Source organism: Bos indicus x Bos taurus, chromosome 14 (assembly GCF_003369695.1).
Source record: "Bos indicus x Bos taurus breed Angus x Brahman F1 hybrid chromosome 14, Bos_hybrid_MaternalHap_v2.0, whole genome shotgun sequence".
NCBI classification, from domain to species: domain Eukaryota; kingdom Metazoa; phylum Chordata; class Mammalia; order Artiodactyla; family Bovidae; genus Bos; species Bos indicus x Bos taurus.
The window spans coordinates 81,237,653-81,254,657 of record NC_040089.1 but is presented as its reverse complement, the minus strand read 5'-3'; the positions used below and the strand labels follow the sequence as shown (position 1 = coordinate 81,254,657).

The window sequence follows — 17,005 nt, the reverse complement described above, 5'->3', positions numbered from 1 at the left end:
ATTTGTTGTGCAGTTGCTAAGCTGTGTCCGACTCTTTGCGACCCCACGAACTGCATGCAGCGTGGCAAGCCTCCCTGTCCATCACAACTCCTGGAGTTTACTCAAACTCTTGTCCTTTGAGTCGGTGATGCCATCCAGCCATGTCATCCTCTGTTGCCCCCTTCTGCTCTTGCCCTCCGTTTTTCCCAGCGTCAGGGGGTTTAAAGCGTATGTATGTGTATTTATATTTATGTATATTTATGCCTGTGAGAGGGTGCATCTGTATTTATGTGCCTTTATACACATCATCCTTTTGAATGCCTACATCATATTCCATTGAACAGATGCAGCCTACTTTGTTGAGTGGTGACCAGCATTTATGTTTCCCTAACTCTTGCTACTGTGAACAATGTACCAGTGAATATTGTTCATGCATGTTCACACTTCTGTCTATTTTCCTTAACATAAATCTGAGGAATGGGATTTGGGGATCAAAGCATATATCAGTTCAGTTCAGTTCAGTCCCTCAGTCATGTCCAACTCTTTGCGACCCCATGAACCGCAGCACGCCAGGCCTCCCTGTCCATCACCAACTGCCGGAGTCCACCCAAACCCATGTCCATCGAGTCAGTGATGCCATCCAACCATCTCATCCTCTGTCGTCCCCTTCTTCTTTCGCCTTCAATCTTTCCCAGCATCAGGGTCTTCACATCAGGTGGCCAAAGTATTGAAGTTTCAGCTTCAACATCAGTTCTTCCAATGAACACCCAGCACTGATCTCCTTTAGGATGGATTGGTTGGATCTCCTTGCAGTCCAAGGGACTCTAACTTTAACTCAGATGACCATTATATCTACTACTGTGGGCAGGAATCCCTTAGAAGAAATGGAGTAGCCATCATAATCAACAAAAGAGTCTGATATGCAGCACTTGGATGCAATCTCAAAAATGACAGAATGATCTCTCTTCGTTTCCAAGGCAAACCATTCAATATCATGGTTATCCAAGTCTATGCCCCGACCAGTAACGCTGAAGAAGGTGAAGTTGAACAGTGCTATTAAGACCTACAAGACCTTCTAGAACTAACATCCAAAAAAGATGTCCTTTTCATTATAGGGGACTGGAATGCAAAAGTACAAAGTCAAGAAACACCTGGAGTAACAGGCAAATTTGACCTTGGAGTATGGAATGAAGCAGGGCAAAGGCTAATAGAGTTTTGCCAAGAGAATGCACTGGTCATAGCAAACACCCTCTTCCAGCAACACAAGGGAAGACTCTACACATGAACATCACCAAATGGTCAACACTGAAATCAGATTGATTATATTCTTTGCAGCCGAAAATGAAGCTCAGCAAAAACAAGACCAGGAGCTGACTGTGGCTCAGATCATGAACTCCTTATTGCCAAATTCAGACTTAAATTGAAGAAAGTGGAGAAAACCACTAGACCATTCAGGTATGACCTAAATCAAATCCCTTACGATTATACAGTGGAAGTGAGAAATAGATTTAAGGGACTAGATTTGATAGACAGAGTGCCTGATGAACTATGGATTGAGGTTCATGACATTGTACAGGAGACAGGAATCAAGACCATCCCCAAGAAAAAGAAATGCAAAATAGCAAAATGGCTGTCTGAGGAGGCCTTACAAATAGCTGTGAAAAGAAGAGAAGTGAAAAGCAAAGGAGAAAAGGAAAGATATAAACATCTGAATGCAGAGTTCCAAAGAATAGCAAGGAGAGATAAGAAAGCCTTCCTCAGCGATCAATGCAAAGAAATAGAGGAAAGCAATAGAATGGGAAGACTAGGGATCTCTTTAAGAAAATTAGAGATACCAAGGGAACATTTCATGCAAAGATGGGCTCGATAAAGGACAGAAATGGTATGGACCTAACAGAAGCAGAGGATATTAAGAAGAGATGGCAAGAATACACAGAAGAACTGTACAAAAAGGTCTTCATGACCCAGATAATCACGATGGTATGATCACTCACACTCACCTAAGGCCAGACAAAGTATATATGCATTTCTTAAATGTAAATAAATATAACATAATTTTGCACCTCAAAGTTTATATTTCTCTCAAAGGGCACAGGCCCTTTCAGCACTCCCTTTTCAGCATGTTCTCATGAAAATTTCTTTTCTGATATGATAGATAACTTTATTATTATCTAATGAGGTTAAATATTTTTATGTTTATTCTCATAGTTGCTTTTCAAATTATACAGAATCATTCCTTGCTTGAGGTTCATTAAATTTTTAAAAATTTAACTCTTATGCAGAGTTTGGAGAAGGAAATGGCAACCCACTCCAGTGTTCTTGCCTGGAGAATCCCAGAGACAGAGGAGCCTGGTAGGAGGCCGTCTATGGGGTTGCACAGAGTCGGACACGACTGAAGCGACTCAGCAGCAGCTTGCAAAGTTAGTAATGCCTCAGTATATCTAGCTTGTTAATGAAGTGAAGTGAAGTCGCTCAGTCGTGTCTGACTCTTTGCTACCCCATGGACTGTAGCCCACCAGGCTCCTCTGTCCATGGGATTTCCCAGGCAAGAATATAGAATGGGTTGCCATGCCCTCCTCCAAGGGATCTTGACTCAGGGATCAAACATGCAGCTCCTGGATTAGCAGGAGGATTCTTTACCAGGGACACCCTCTTATGGAACTAGGGGAGGAATAAAAATATATTTTTGGGGGACATCCCTGGTGGTCCAGTGGCTGTGACTCTGTGTCCAGTGTAGGGGGCACTGGGTCTGATCCCCAGTGGTCCTGTGGCTGTGACTCTGTGTCCAGTGTTGAGGGCACTGGGTCTGATCCCCAGTGGTCCTGTGGCTGTGACTCTGTGTCCAGTGTTGAGGGCACTGGGTCTGATCCCCAGTGGTCCTGTGGCTGTGACTCTGTGTCCAGTGTAGGGGGCGCTGGGTCTGATCCCCAGTGGTCAGTGGCTGTGACTCTGTGTCCAGTGTTGAGGGCGCTGGGTCTGATCCTTGGTTGGGGAACTAAGATGCCGTGTGGCCAAAAGGAAAGGAAAGAAAATTTCTTGAACTGAATAAAGAAAACTGGAACTACAACATATCAACTTAAAATATTATATGGCAAAAGTAACAAATTTTTAACAAGTGTTTTGGTTGGAAGAGTTATCTTTGAATTGAGGAAAAAACACCTCACATGACCTCTGTCCCTCAACATAACCTTGGAAAATTGCTAACCATTGAGAATAGCAGATCCTGGGTAAAAGAATTCCAAGCATTTAATCTGCTTGGAAAGAGAAGGCAGTGGAAACAGGGGTTATAAAAATATCAGAGAATGGAATCAGGATGCAAGAATAATTGTAAAATATGGAAATTAAACTGTAGTTGCATAATTTGCTAGCATGGCAACTAACATCTGTTTATCCAATTATTCACATAGCAATTGTATCTCTCGGTAGAATATTACTAAAGAACAGCATTGCTTTCTAAAAGTTTTGCTTCTCACTTATGACATGTTTTAAGAGATGAAGATCTGAAATGTCCTTCAGCTCAGAGAAGCCTTTCTTGACCACTCTAAGTCAAGTAGACCCAGCCCGCCCCGTCACTCTCTGTCCGTGTTAATTTTCTTCACAGCACTTACCACAAGCTGAAATGATCTCATTAACAATTGAGTTGCTTATGGTCTGCCTTTCCCAACCGGAATGTAAGGTCTGTGAAGACAGGATCTTGTCTTCCTTGCTCTTCACTCCCTCCCCAGAACCTAGAACATGGAAAACACAGTAGATGTATCTTTTGAATAAATGAATTAGCTCTGAAGTTTCTCAGCACAGCCAGGGTGAATGTAAAGAGTTGTATTTTATTGTCACGGTAATTCTGAATTAGATTTAGTTGATGTTCATGGACACTGACTTGAGCCAGGCGCACACCCAGGCACTAGAGTTACGGTGGTGAAAGGAGAGATGGGACTTTTCCCTGCCATGGAGCTTACAGTCCAGTGGATGGAGAGTCATGCGTGAAGTCCAGCACTCTCTTTAAAACGAAGATATTACTTTTCTGAAGATATTTTCTTGGTGGAAAAAAGTTGTGAGCTCCCAATCAAGTATGCTCAGATAGAAATCTGTAACCTAGCAACTGACCTCCTTGAAAATAGGTATTCTGACCTGTAATTGTAAGTAGGGCCACAGTCTGATCTACACTCAGAACTGGCTTTATATGCTTCACAGCTTCCATGGTGGCTCAGATGGTAAAGAGTTTGCCTGCAATGCAGGAAACCTAGGTTCAATCCCTGGGTCAAGAAGATCCCCTGGAGAAGGGCACGGCAGCCCACTCCAATATTCCTGCCCGGAGAATCCCATGGACAGAGGAGCCTGATGGGCTACAGTCCATGGGGTCACAAAGCTTTGGACACAACTGAGCAACTAACACACACATAATCTTCATATAACTCTAACCTCTGGTGCATCTTATATCAGTTAGAGGCCATTTAGTTGCATTATCATTTGTATTTAAATCAGGCTGATAAAGCTTTAAGTAAAACTACTTTGGAAAATAAAAGAGCCCAGCTATGGCCAACTGTGTCTACAACAGTAGGTGTGTGCTAAGTCGCTCAGTCGTGTCTGACTGTGTGTGGCCCCATGGACTGTAGCCCGCCAGGCCCCTCTGTGCTGGGATTCTCCAGGCAAGAAGACTGGAGTGGGTAGCCATGCCCTCCTCCAGGGGATCTTCCAGACCCAGGGATCAAAGCCGTGTCTTTTTCATCTCCTTCATTGGCAGTCAAGTTCGTTACCACTCGCGCCACCTGGGAAAATATCTCTATCACAAACCTTATACACCATACATTTCATTGGTCTTTTAGGACAGTTCATAAGAGGTTAAGGGTTCCATTTTCCCAAAGGAGTGCAATGCCATCGGACTTTGTATTCTGATTTGAAAAACTAAAAGTCCATCCTATTTCTAAGTATGCCAAATATCATTTAGGCCCCAGGCCAACTCTAATTTCACAAGCAGATTAAATGATGTGGGACTTTAGCTTTTTTCTTGGCAAACGTTGTAAGCAGTTGTGGCCTCTTTTATTTGGTTTGTGCGAAGCAGTGAAAAGTGTTCTGTTGTGCTGATTTCAGCTGGTGGCTGGGAGTGTACCAAGGACAGATGCGGAGAAGTAAGAAATGAAGACCATGCTTGTCACTGCTCGGAGGACTGCTTGGCCCGGGGAGACTGTTGCACTAATTACCAAGTGGTTTGCAAAGGTACATGTTTCCTCTGTTGGCTTAAACTTTAAAAAAGGGAAGATTGGAGACATTCCAAAAGACCTCGGCTCTTGTGGCTGTGACACCTTGGACACGGGCTTGGGAGGTGGGAGTGAGTTGTGCCTTTTCATTTCTCAGGCTTCTTTCTCAGGTTGACCGGTCTGCATTTTGCTGATCTGAAATAACAAGGAAATTATCCCAAATTCCATAATTAGGGACCCATAGTCATGTATGAATGTGAGAGTTGGACTCTAAAGAAAGCTGAGCACTGAAGAATTGATGCTTTTGAACTGTGGTGTTAGAGAAGACTCTTGAGAGTCCCTTAGACTGCAAGGAGATCCAACCAGTCCATCCTAAAGGAAATCAGTCCTGAATATTCATTGGAAAGACTGATGTTGAAGCTGAAACTCCAAATGAGTGAACTAAACTGAATCATGAAGAGATTTCTAGAAGAGTTCCTGTCTTGGTCAAGTTTCTTAGAAGCAGAGCCTGAGATGGGAGTGCTGTCCAGGGAATTCTCTGGGAAGGTCTCTGCAGGAGAACCGTCTGAGGGAGCAGGGGCGTGGGGAGGGGAAGGCAAGCGAGGCTGTGGCTAAGGGCACGGGTCCCTTCGCTGTGCCCTCCTCGGGCTCTGGAGGGTGAGCCTCAGAGCTCTTACATCTGAAGTTGGGCACGGCTCTGTGCCCACCGGCTGTCAGCTGTGAGCCTCAGTGCCAGCAGCAGCCTCGGGATGGGAGTGCGAGCGTGCTAAGTCCCTCAGTCGTGTCCGGCTCTGTGCGACCCTCTGGACTGTAGCCCACCAGCCTCCTCCGTCCATGGGGTTCTCCAGGCATGAATCCTGGTGTGGGTGGCCATGCCCTCCTCCAGGGGATCTTCCCCACCCAGGGATCGAACCTGTGTCTCTTACGTCTCCTGCGTTGGCAGCGGGCTCTTCACCACTCGAACCCCCTGGAGGACCCAGGGGCGGGAGCACCGCTGCTGAAGAGGAGAGGGGCCTGGGGCGGGAGCACCGCTGCTGATGAGGAGAGGGGCCTGGGGCGGGAGCACCAATGCTGATGAGGAGAGGGGCCTAAACCACAGCCCTCGTCACGCCCCAAAGCCGAGTATGTGTGTGTGCTGACTTGGTGAAGTGGATTGTCGAATATGATGGTTTTAGTCCAGTAGTAAATACTTGTCAATGGACTGCCGAATGTATAAAAGATGCCGTTTTTGTCTTTAAGGAGTTTGTCACCCTGGCAACCACTTGGCCAAGTTGATGAAAGGATCCCGGGATCTTTGTGTAGCATTTGCAGATCACTTTTCAGTGTTTAAATGAAGACCTTTTCCTAGCTGTGACATGGAACATTTATGGAGAGTTTCTGTTCAAATACTTTAGGGGAAGAGCAGATCAGTTCTGAAACATGTGTAGTGTTTAGTTATGGCAACACATCCTACCTGAATGCTGACCTTGAAAATTTCTCCTACCCAAATAATTGTTGTAGCTGTTGATAAAACACAAAATTGGTTGAGAATTTTCTTTTCTTTTCCCTTTTATTTCCCTGGTAAATGTACCAATAATCCACAAAGGCTATTAGAAGGGAAAATAAAGTTCTAGGTATCATTGGTCATTGAACTGTGAAACATTGGTTTTTGCTGGTTTCAAATTCTACTTGTGAGACTTTGCTGTGGCTCATGTGTGGGCCCTGGGTTATCACGTGTGTAGTAGAGCTTCTCCACTTGAAGGAGCGTGGGACTTACACAGTGGTCACTGGTTAGATTCATACTGACCAGGGAGATGTCCAGCGCTCTTTACTTGGGAGTGATTTCTTCAAAGTCTTGGTCACAAGTGTTACTTGCATTTCAGACATATGCTTTTGTTTTAGGACAATTTAAAGCACATGCTTTTTGATCATTTTCATTTTCTCCAAAGTAAGTTTCATTTTTAAATCTAAGCTCTTTTTCAGTCTCTATTCTTTTTTTTTTTTTAGGTTTTAATGAATGAATGAATTTTCAATTGGCGTATAATTGCTTTACAGTGCTGTGTTAGTCTCTGTGTGCAGCAGCATGAATCAGCTGTGTGTGCACATATGTCCCCTCCTTCTCAAGCCTCCCGCCCACCCCCTCACCCCCCAAGGTCCTCTCAGAGCCCCGAGCTGAGCTCCCTGTGCTCTGCAGCCGCTTCCCACCAGCCAGTGTTTCACACACGGTGCTGTGTGTGCCAAGGCCGCTCCCTCGATCCATCCGCCCCACCCCGTGTCCACAAGTTCCTTCTCTCTGTCTGTGTCTCTGTTGCTGCTCTCTTCTCTAGATGAAGTGACTCAAGAATGGCATAGGTTTATGCTCTCAGATCTTGCTGGAACATAAAAATGAAAGATGGCATTGGTTTAGATTCCTTAGTGCGAGGATCGTACACACACTGTTGGCGAAGAACCTCCCTGTGGCCGTCTTCCATCTGTCATCTCCATGTAGTCGAAACCTTTCTCCCCAGCTAAAGGGAAGTTGTATCATGTTTTCTATGGCTTTGAGATGTTTGGTGGCATAGGAAAAAATGTTCTGTCTAATGACCAAACAGTTTATTTCTGGAGGGAAACAAACATGGAATTTTGTTCCCTGACGCCACTGCTGTTTTTATCTACAAGCCATTTAGACACGGCACGCTCAAATAAACACCACTTGGGTTATTAAATCTAGGCTCTCCCATCACGTATGGGCGTAGCTTAGTAAAGCCAAAACAGACTCTACACTTTATTTCCAAAGTTCTTTTTAGATGGCATTCCATAAACAACAAGTATCTAACCAGACACAGGCCCTGCAATTACACTCTCAACAATCCGGATGACATTTATAATTCGATTCAACCAGAAGTCTCCCCGTTTTTCCTAACAGGAGAGTCTCACTGGGTGGATGATGACTGTGAGGAAATAAAGACCCCAGAATGCCCTGCAGGGTGAGTGCATTTAGTGAATATTATGCCATTTTATGTATGTGTTGATAAAAGATCACAAGCTGTGGATGGGTGAATGGTTTAAAACAGTGTAAAGCTGAAATCCTCTTACTGGGCAACTTTATGGTACTTCTGTGTAATTTCCCAGTCAGAAGCTGGAATGTACATCTCGAAGGGGGAGTTTTTTTTGGAAAATTTTTCTTCTACTGGGACTTGCCTGGCAGTCCAGTGGTGAAGACCTTCAGGCGCCCACCATGGTGCGTGCAGGTTCCCACCTGGCCTGGGAACTAAGATCTCACATGCCAAATGGGGTAATGAAAAAAAAACAAAAAACCAACTCTATGTCTGTGGTGATAGTTACACAACTCTGTAAAAATACCAAGAATCATACAAGTAAAACAAGTGAATTGTATGACATGTAAATTAGAAGTCAATAAAAAATTTTTAAAATAAAAGAAATGTTTAAAAAAAATGTTCTCCTCTATCGCCTCTGAACATATTGGAAACAATAGCCTCTGTATCTTACTTCAGCTGAAGATTTTAGAAATAATAATAATACTGAAGAGGAAGACAAACATTTCTGGCAGTGGTTTGGTTTTCCTGTGTTTTTTTCCTGAAGTGCTCCTTTTGCTTTTTGTTTTTGGTGGTGGTGGTGGGGTGGCTGGAGGGAGGATTCTAGAACATCTCGAAAATATTATCCGAGATGGTAACTCCTACCAGATGCTGCAGGAAGTCGGCAAACCACTGCTGCACTGCTCTGCTGGGGTCCAGCCAGACTTAGTTGACGCCCCACAGCTCAAGCAAGACCAGCAGCATAAGGCACTTATGACGCCTTCCAGGAAACTGTTGCAAATTCATGGACCCTTAAAGTGCCTGGCAGAAAAGATGTTCTACAAGCGTGTTTTCATGAGTGTGTTTGATTGAATGTCTTTTTGTTTTAGGCAGCACAGCCTGGGACACAAGATCCAAGAATTTAGATATTTTTATTTTTGTCTCCTTTTTAACTTTCATGAGCTACTTGAACTTCTTGGGGCTATTAGAATGGGATGACAGTTTAAAATGTGTTCAGTTATTTTTGGAAGAGAAAGCAGTCTAAGTGGTAAAATCATTAAATGATAATAGTAATGATAGTAATGAACTCATATAGAATTATTCTAAGTGCTTAGAATGTGACTCATTTAAAATATGGGCTTCCCATGTGGCTCAGTAGTAAAAGTATCTGCCTGCAATGCAGGAGACACAGGAAGCGAGGGTTCAATCCTTGGGTCAGGAAGATCCCCTGGAGAAGGAAATGGCAACCCACTCCAGTATTCCTGCTTGGAGAATCCCATGGACAGAGGGCTCCATGGGGAGCAAGAGTCAGACTTATTTGTTATGTGGCTTCAAGTAAATGCAAGCTTATACTTGAGGAATAGTCTGCAAACCATTAGAAACAGTTTTCCACAAAGTTTAGCATTCTCAGATTTGATCGAACAACTGAAACTTTAGGCTATAACAAAGAGCCTAGTTCATCAATCCTGCCCTAGTTAGATGGATAGTCTAGTTCTTTATTGATTAAGTTTTAGAGATCTTCAACAGTTTTAATTATTTTCACAATCATTTTGTAATTAAGCTTGGAGTTTTTGGCAAGTGTTTAGTCTAGTGATAAGATCGCTACTGCTTATTAATTTCACTTTCCTTCCTCCCTTCCTCCTGTATTTGATAAATGTTTACTGAAGCCCTGTAGTGGGCCCATAGAATAGAAAGATGAATAAGACACCAACTGTGCTTTGAGACTAATGAAGAAGATAAACATGTTGATATAGCATTATAATATAATGTAATATATTAAAATACAATATGCATTTATTAATTCAATACGTATTATAGAATTAATATATATACAGCGATATATATTAATATGAAAGAGGTATTATTATCTTAATGGAATTCCGAAGCATCAACCATTACTATGAAAGAGGAAATTTTGAGTTTGATTTTAAAGAATGAATAGGAGTTTTTCAGGTAGCAAATGGGAGAATTCACGTCCCAGGCAAATCAGGATAACAGCTTTTTACATTGTGAAAAACCTTGTTTGCAGCAAGAGGCAGCCGTGGAGAAAGCACACTGAGAGAAATCTGGAGTCCAGCTCCTTCCCTGGTCGTCTCCCTCTGCACTGAGGTTGCCACAGGCGTTATGTGGCTGAAAGCCCAGTCTGGGACGGACATCCTCGCTGAAGTTTTGCTTTCAAAATTCTCGGTTCCGTGAGAAGGACTAGGCATTGTGTAAACTCTGTGCCGTGATTTTTCTAAAGTTTATCGTGTTACCGTTTAAGGTTCGTTCGCCCTCCGCTGATCATCTTCTCTGTGGACGGTTTCCGCGCATCGTACATGAAGAAAGGCAGCAAGGTCATGCCTAACATCGAAAAGCTGAGTAAGTCATTCTTGTCCCGCATTCCCATCTGTGATCCGCGACCCACCCGGTAACCCTCAGCTGTCGGTTGGAGATATGTGGGCACACGGCTTTCCCACTTGAAATTCAAGAGTGAAGAGCGCCCGTGTCTTCGATCGCCCGTGGAATGGGTCTCCCTGGGGAGTGGCTCCTCTTTTTTCTGCTGCTCTAATATCTGAATTCTGTCTCCAGGGTCTTGTGGCACTCACTCCCCCTACATGAGGCCTGTGTACCCGACGAAAACTTTCCCTAACTTATACACTCTGGCCACTGTAAGTATTCTTTCAAACGGTGTGGATTCAAAGGGCTGATTTCATCCTGAAACGACTTAAAGGGAAATTTTAAAAACATGTTCCTTAGTGTTCAGAGAAAATCTTTCTGGTTTTCATCTTACCTACATCAATTGTTCATAGTAAATGCCTTTTACCACTTGGTGGATGACCGAACTTCATTGCAACTTTAAAACCTGTTTTTTCCAGGTGCATTTCTGTCTGAATACATTCATCCAACCTCTCAAATACCACAGGATCTATTCTTTAGTTTCTGAGTTTTCAAATAAAAGCATTGATTTTGGAGCTGCTGTGTTTTAATTTTCAGATGCTCCCAAATTCTACCTCGCTTTCTTCTTTAAAAAATATAATTTATTTATTTTATTTATTTCTTTTTGCCTTCGAGTAGAAATAGAACCAAGGGCAAGGAATAGTATATTTAGAAATAGAAGCTTCTTTGGAGGCACATAAGTAAATTTCAATCTATAGGTTAATTTATTGTAATAAAAATTGTCATCTTATTAAATTGTAACAGTTAAAAAAACTTCAATGTTAAATTTCTTATAATCATGTCAAGTTTCACAATGGCTTACAACCAGTGTGTAGATAATAGTCATGTTTCCTCTGACAGACATGTAAAAGTTATATATAGGATATAAAATTGGAAATTACATATTGTTATAAAACCTTCTATGATAAAATTTATGATAGAACTATTATTACATGTGGATTATTTTGACAATAAATTTGCTTTTCCACAAAGGGGCTGTATCCAGAATCACATGGAATTGTTGGCAATTCCATGTATGATCCTGTTTTTGATGCACATTTCAACCTTCGAGGGCGAGAGAAATTTAACCATAGGTGGTGGGGAGGTCAACCGGTGAGTTTTGCATTTATGTGTGTTTCTCTGTGCATTGAAACTCTTCATTTCCAAATTTGTTACCTGTGAAAAAGATGCATTTAATTTCTTCATACTTGGAAGTGTTTCTGTTTTGGTATTGTGTGTGTGTGTGTGTGTATGTTTGTATCCAATATATGTGCATATAATATGTATATGCATATTATTGTTAACTGTTTAGTTGCTAAGTTGTGTCCTACTCTTTGCGACCCCATGGACTGTAGCCCACCAGGCTCCTCTGTCCATGGAGTTTCCCAGGCAAGAATACTGGAGTGGGTTACCATGCCCTTCTCCGAGGGGATCTTTCCAACCTTGGAAGAACCCGTGTCTCCTGAATTGTAGGTGGATTCTTTACTGCTGAGCCTCTAGGGAAGCCCCATATATGCATGTATGTATGTTTACATATCTCTGTGTGTGTATATGCATACATACATTTGTGTGTCTCTGTGTACAGGAGGTTATGGTTATGAAAGTGTGAGATGATGAGGGTCTTCACTAGAATGGTTGTGGTAGAAATGGTGACGTAGCAGTGACTTTCAGAAATATTTTGAAGAAGGGATGTGCTGTGCTGAGCTGAGTGGCTCAGTCGTGTCCTGCTCTTTGTGATCCCATGGACTGTAGCCCGCCAGGCTCCTCTGTCCATGGGGATTCTCAAGGCAAGAATGCTGGAATGGGTTGCCATTTCCTTCTCCAGGGGATCTTCCCGACCCAGGGATCAAACCCAGGCCTCCTACACTGCAGGCGGATTTTCTACCTCCTGAGCCACCAGGGAAGGAATAGTCAGATCTTACTGATTTACACGATTTGTGGGTACAATGAAAAAGAAGTGAATGACATGACTGCCACAAAATTTTAACCCAAGCTTCATATGATCAAGAACAGGGAAACTTGCTGCAAAAATAAAATAAAACAGCTCAATGAAACCCACAGTAATTTTACGAATTTGTTTAGTCCATTTTTTAAAAATCTTGGGAGTGAAATATAGTAAGTGGAATCTACCTTGGTTCTGGACCAGCAAATTAATACTTTGAAAGAAATCATCCTGTTGACTTCAGATCAAAAGGCTGGGCAGAAAGTACAAGGGGACACAGGTGGCTTTCCACACAGAATTTTTCCTGTGACTGTGTGTTGGTCAAAGGTGAGCAAAGAAGCAACCTAAATCCACAGCTGTTTAATGTGTAGAAAGGAACCCTGGGTCAAAGGAGCCGAATCCCTGTAGGAACGCATCCCAGGACACAGAGCCTGTCAGAGACGTGTGGAAGAGCGGCACGTGGCTCCGTCTCGGGTCAGCTCCATCCGGGGCTGCGGGGGAGTCCTGGGCAGGACAGAGGGCTGAGAGGCTTTTGTGCTGTCTGCTGTGGCAGGAAGAGTGGGCAGGGTCTGCACACATCCACGAGTCCACCATCCCAAAACGAGCTCCCACCTGGCGATGTCTGCTGCAGTCTAAGGGCTAAATGGAGAATATAAAGTACGAAAAAAAAATATTGTTTTTGAGTAAAAGTCATCTGTGGGAAAATAAGCATATTGCATAATAAACCAGTATGCGAGGTTAAATAGGGTTTTTATTTTTAAAAGGGTTGGAAGGCTTCTTGTAGGTCGGCAGTAGTGTTTCTCTCGTAGGGGTTCTGATTCTGCTGTCCTTATTCAGGCTGGATTCCCAGGCGTCTGTGATGCAGTGTGTTGTAAGCAAAGGGAAATCTGTTTCCAGGGTGGATTCCCCAAACCGAGTTTATGATGGAGGACCATTTTAGGTAGACACAAGATGACTGAAGTTAGAGTTCTGTCAAGCTGTGGCTAGTTGGTCTTTATATTAATTCTGTCGTGGAAGCAAAGTTGCTTGAAGAACCACAAAGGATATAGAGATGAATAATCATTTTGTCAGATTGGATCAACTTCCATCCAGGGTGGACATGAGGCTTCCTCTGGGTTCGCGTGACTCAGAAAATGAGACTAAGCATTCATTAACTTCTGCAGGAACAGAGCAGAGGGAAAGCTGTGAACCTGCTCAGTGAAGTCTCTGAACTGTTCAGTTGCGCCCTCACCCACTCCCCAAATTGACACATTTCACCAAGTTAGTGATTCCCTAGTGCAGACCTGGTGGGCTGCAGTCCATGGGGTCGCTGAGTCGGACACGACTGAGCAACTTCACTTTCACTTTTCACTTTCATGCATTGGAGAAGGAAATGGCTTTTAAGTTATATCTAGTGCGCTCCTTGCCTGGAGAATCCCAGGGATGGCGGAGCCTGATGAGCTGCTGTCTATGGGGTTGCACAGTCGGACATGACTGAAGTGACTTAGCAGCAGCAGCAGTGCAGACCAGGGTTTGCCGTGAAACCGATTTGTGTTTCTGTCTGTCTTCTTGAACAAGAGGCCACCAAAAGCATTCCAAGGAGCACACTGCTGCTGCTGCTGCTGCTGAGTCGCTTCAGTCGCGTCCGACTCTGTGCGACCCCACAGACGGCAGCCCACCAGGCTCCGCCATCCCTGGGATTCTCCAGGCAAGGAGCGCACTAGATATAACTTAAAAGCACGTCTTATTGAAATCTTGCATGTAAGAAGACTATATGGACCTGAACTATAAAAAACTACGGTATAAGAAACCGAAAATAAGAAAATAGGAGCTTTAAGAAACCTATAAGAAACCTATAAGAAAATAGGAACCTTTAATAAATCCTGCAAAGCATTTACACCATCCTCTCTGAGGCTTATATGTTTCATGAACTCACCAGTGAAAAAATTGGAGTACAGAAAATATTTATAAAAATCCTAGGCAATTAAATCAAACTCAACTTACTTTAACTGAGTGATTAAACCATGAAAGGCACTTGGCAAATAATGTGTACGTCAGATTACATGGGGAATAAGAACTGCTCTATTTCTAGTTTGAAATCTAATATATGCCATGAAGTGCTTGCAGTGTCCATCTGAAAATGTGAATCACACCATGAGGCTTTCAAAAATAGTTTCTACATTTTAATTTCATTACCAAAACCCTGATAGAGACTTCAGCAAAGGTGAGTCTGCTTTTCATTTGTTAATCTTCAGAATGCACTATTAAAAGGCGCCATTCACTGCAAGGCCCTGTATTTCTCCTACATGTATTATAATGGGATTCCTTTTTATATTGTTGTTTTGAAGCTATTTACTTTTTTCTCATTACAAAAGTATGTTCCATAATCTTAATGGAGTGCCGTAAGTGCGTTTGTTTCTTTGAAAAATCTCTCTGCTCTCATCCTGCTATTTCTAATACTGAGATATCTTGGTGGGGAAAATTCCCTGTTCAGTTTAAAGCTGGACTCAGCGAAGCAGAGAGACATTGAGCCTTCAAGGGGCCCGGAGATTTGAGAGATGAGGTTAGCCCCCATCATGGTGCAGGTTCTTTGAATCATAGTTTCTGGAGGAAAGCACTTCTAAGAGGAGAGGATAAATTCTTTTTTTTTTTTAATTTAAAAGAATTTTTAAATTGAAAACAAGATTCCTTAAATCCTGTAGTGCGTTACAGTGCTTTACACATGATTTCCTGTAATCCCATAACCCCTATTTTCTCCCTACCTGTATAGTGCCCCTCTCCACTCCCTCTCCAGAGTGGTGTCCCAGCTGTAGTTTGTTCTTTATGTCTGTGAATCTGCTGCTTTTCTGTTTTATTTGCTAGTTTGTTGTGTTCTTATTACTCCCTCAAGTTGCTGGGCCTACAGTGGTTTTTGGCCAGTATTGGTAATGCAGTGAATTGGTCCTGAGATCATCCTCGTGAATTACTGTAGCATAAGGATGGTTCTCTGATGGCTCAGACAGTAAAGGATCTGCCTGCAGTGTAGGAGATGCAGATTCCATCCCTGGGTTCGGGAAGATCCCCTGAAGAGGGTCACAGCTACCCACGCCAGTATCCCTGCCTGGGGAATGCCATGGACAGAGGAGCCTGGTGGGCTACAGTCCATGGGGTCACAAAGAGTTGGACACGACTGAACAACTGACACTTTCACTTTTTCCCAAGAATGCAAGAAAGCTGGCAAGTTCAAGAAATGGACAGCAAAGAGAATGACATTAGAACAGCCATGAACGCCCAGGCCAAAGCGGTCGCCTTGACGGCGTGGGCCTCGGCTTACCTCTCTGTTTGATTATCTTGCTAACAGGTGACGTTCTTTTCCAGGAAAACTCCTTTTCTTTATTCTGTTGCTTCTTTTCCATCCGTGCTATAAATCTGTATTCTCTCTCTTTTTGCTGTATCAGAGTGTAGTTAGAACAGACCCTGCTCCCCAAGCCCTTGCCTCCTATGCTCGTCACTCTTTTAAATTTCATTTGAAATATCCATTCCCAAGAAGCTTTCACTAAGCTTTCTCAGCTCTTAATAAACTCAGGGACCCTGTTTTGGGTTTTTGTATTATTTCTATCATGATTATGACAACATCATTTGAAATTATTCAGATATTTGCTTTAGTCTATGGATCCCACGAGGGCAGAGACTTGATCATTTCTCTCTTTATTCTCAGGACCCAACCCGCAGCCTGACTCATCTAGGCATCCTGTTTACCAGGCCTGAGCTTGCGCTGCACCTCCGTCTAAGGCGTCTGTACTTCTTCCTGAATCTCATCACTCACTTCCTTCTGGCCCTCATCCCCTGGGGAGAGCCATACTGCTTCACGATCTCTGCCACGGCACCCCCCAGCCCTCACTTCTTTAGTCTGTTCTTACTCTTTTTTAAAAACTTAATTTGTTTTGGCTGCACGGGGTCTTCTTGCTATGTCCGGCTTTCTCTAGTTGCCGTGAGCCGTGGTTACGCAGTGGTTTCTTGCCTGGAAAATCCCATGGACAGAGGAGCCTGGTGGGCTGCAGTCCATGGGGTCGCGAAGAGTTGGACACGACTGAGCGACTTCACTTTCACTTTTCACCTTCATGCATTGGAGAAGGAAATGGCAACCCACTCCAGCGTTCTTGCCTGGAGAATCCCAAGGACGGAGGAGCCTGGTAGGCTGCCGTCTACGGGGTCGCACAGAGTTGGACACGACTGAAGCGACTTAGCAGCAGCAGCAGTGGTTACGCTTCTTGCGGTGTCCAGCTTCCTCTAGTGGCCGTGAGCCGCGGTTACGCTTCTTGCGGTGTCTGGCTTTCTCTCGTGGCCGTGAGCCGTGGTACGCTTCTTGCGGTGTCCGGCTTCCTCTAGTGGCCGTGAGTCGAGGTTACGCTTCTTGCGGTGTCCAGTTTCCTCTAGTTGCCGTGAGCCATGGTGATGCTTCGTGGCCGCGCCCGGCTTCTCCTGGTGGTGGCTCCTCTTTCTCTTGCAGAGCGAGCCTC

General features: G+C 43.6%; 1 protein-coding gene across 10 annotated transcripts in view; it reads left to right on the top strand.

Moving 5' to 3' along the window:
* ENPP2 (ectonucleotide pyrophosphatase/phosphodiesterase 2) overlaps positions 1–17,005 on the top strand; it is a 135,458-nt gene that overhangs the window by 55,944 nt on the left and 62,509 nt on the right. For all 10 annotated transcript variants that reach the window (XM_027561677.1, XM_027561674.1, XM_027561673.1 and 7 more), the window contains exons 4-8: positions 5,068–5,193; positions 8,059–8,119; positions 10,431–10,528; positions 10,739–10,818; positions 11,579–11,698. In XM_027561677.1, coding sequence (XP_027417478.1) covers positions 5,068–5,193; positions 8,059–8,119; positions 10,431–10,528; positions 10,739–10,818; positions 11,579–11,698 — 485 coding nt within the window. The remainder of the gene's footprint in view (positions 1–5,067; positions 5,194–8,058; positions 8,120–10,430; positions 10,529–10,738; positions 10,819–11,578; positions 11,699–17,005) is intronic.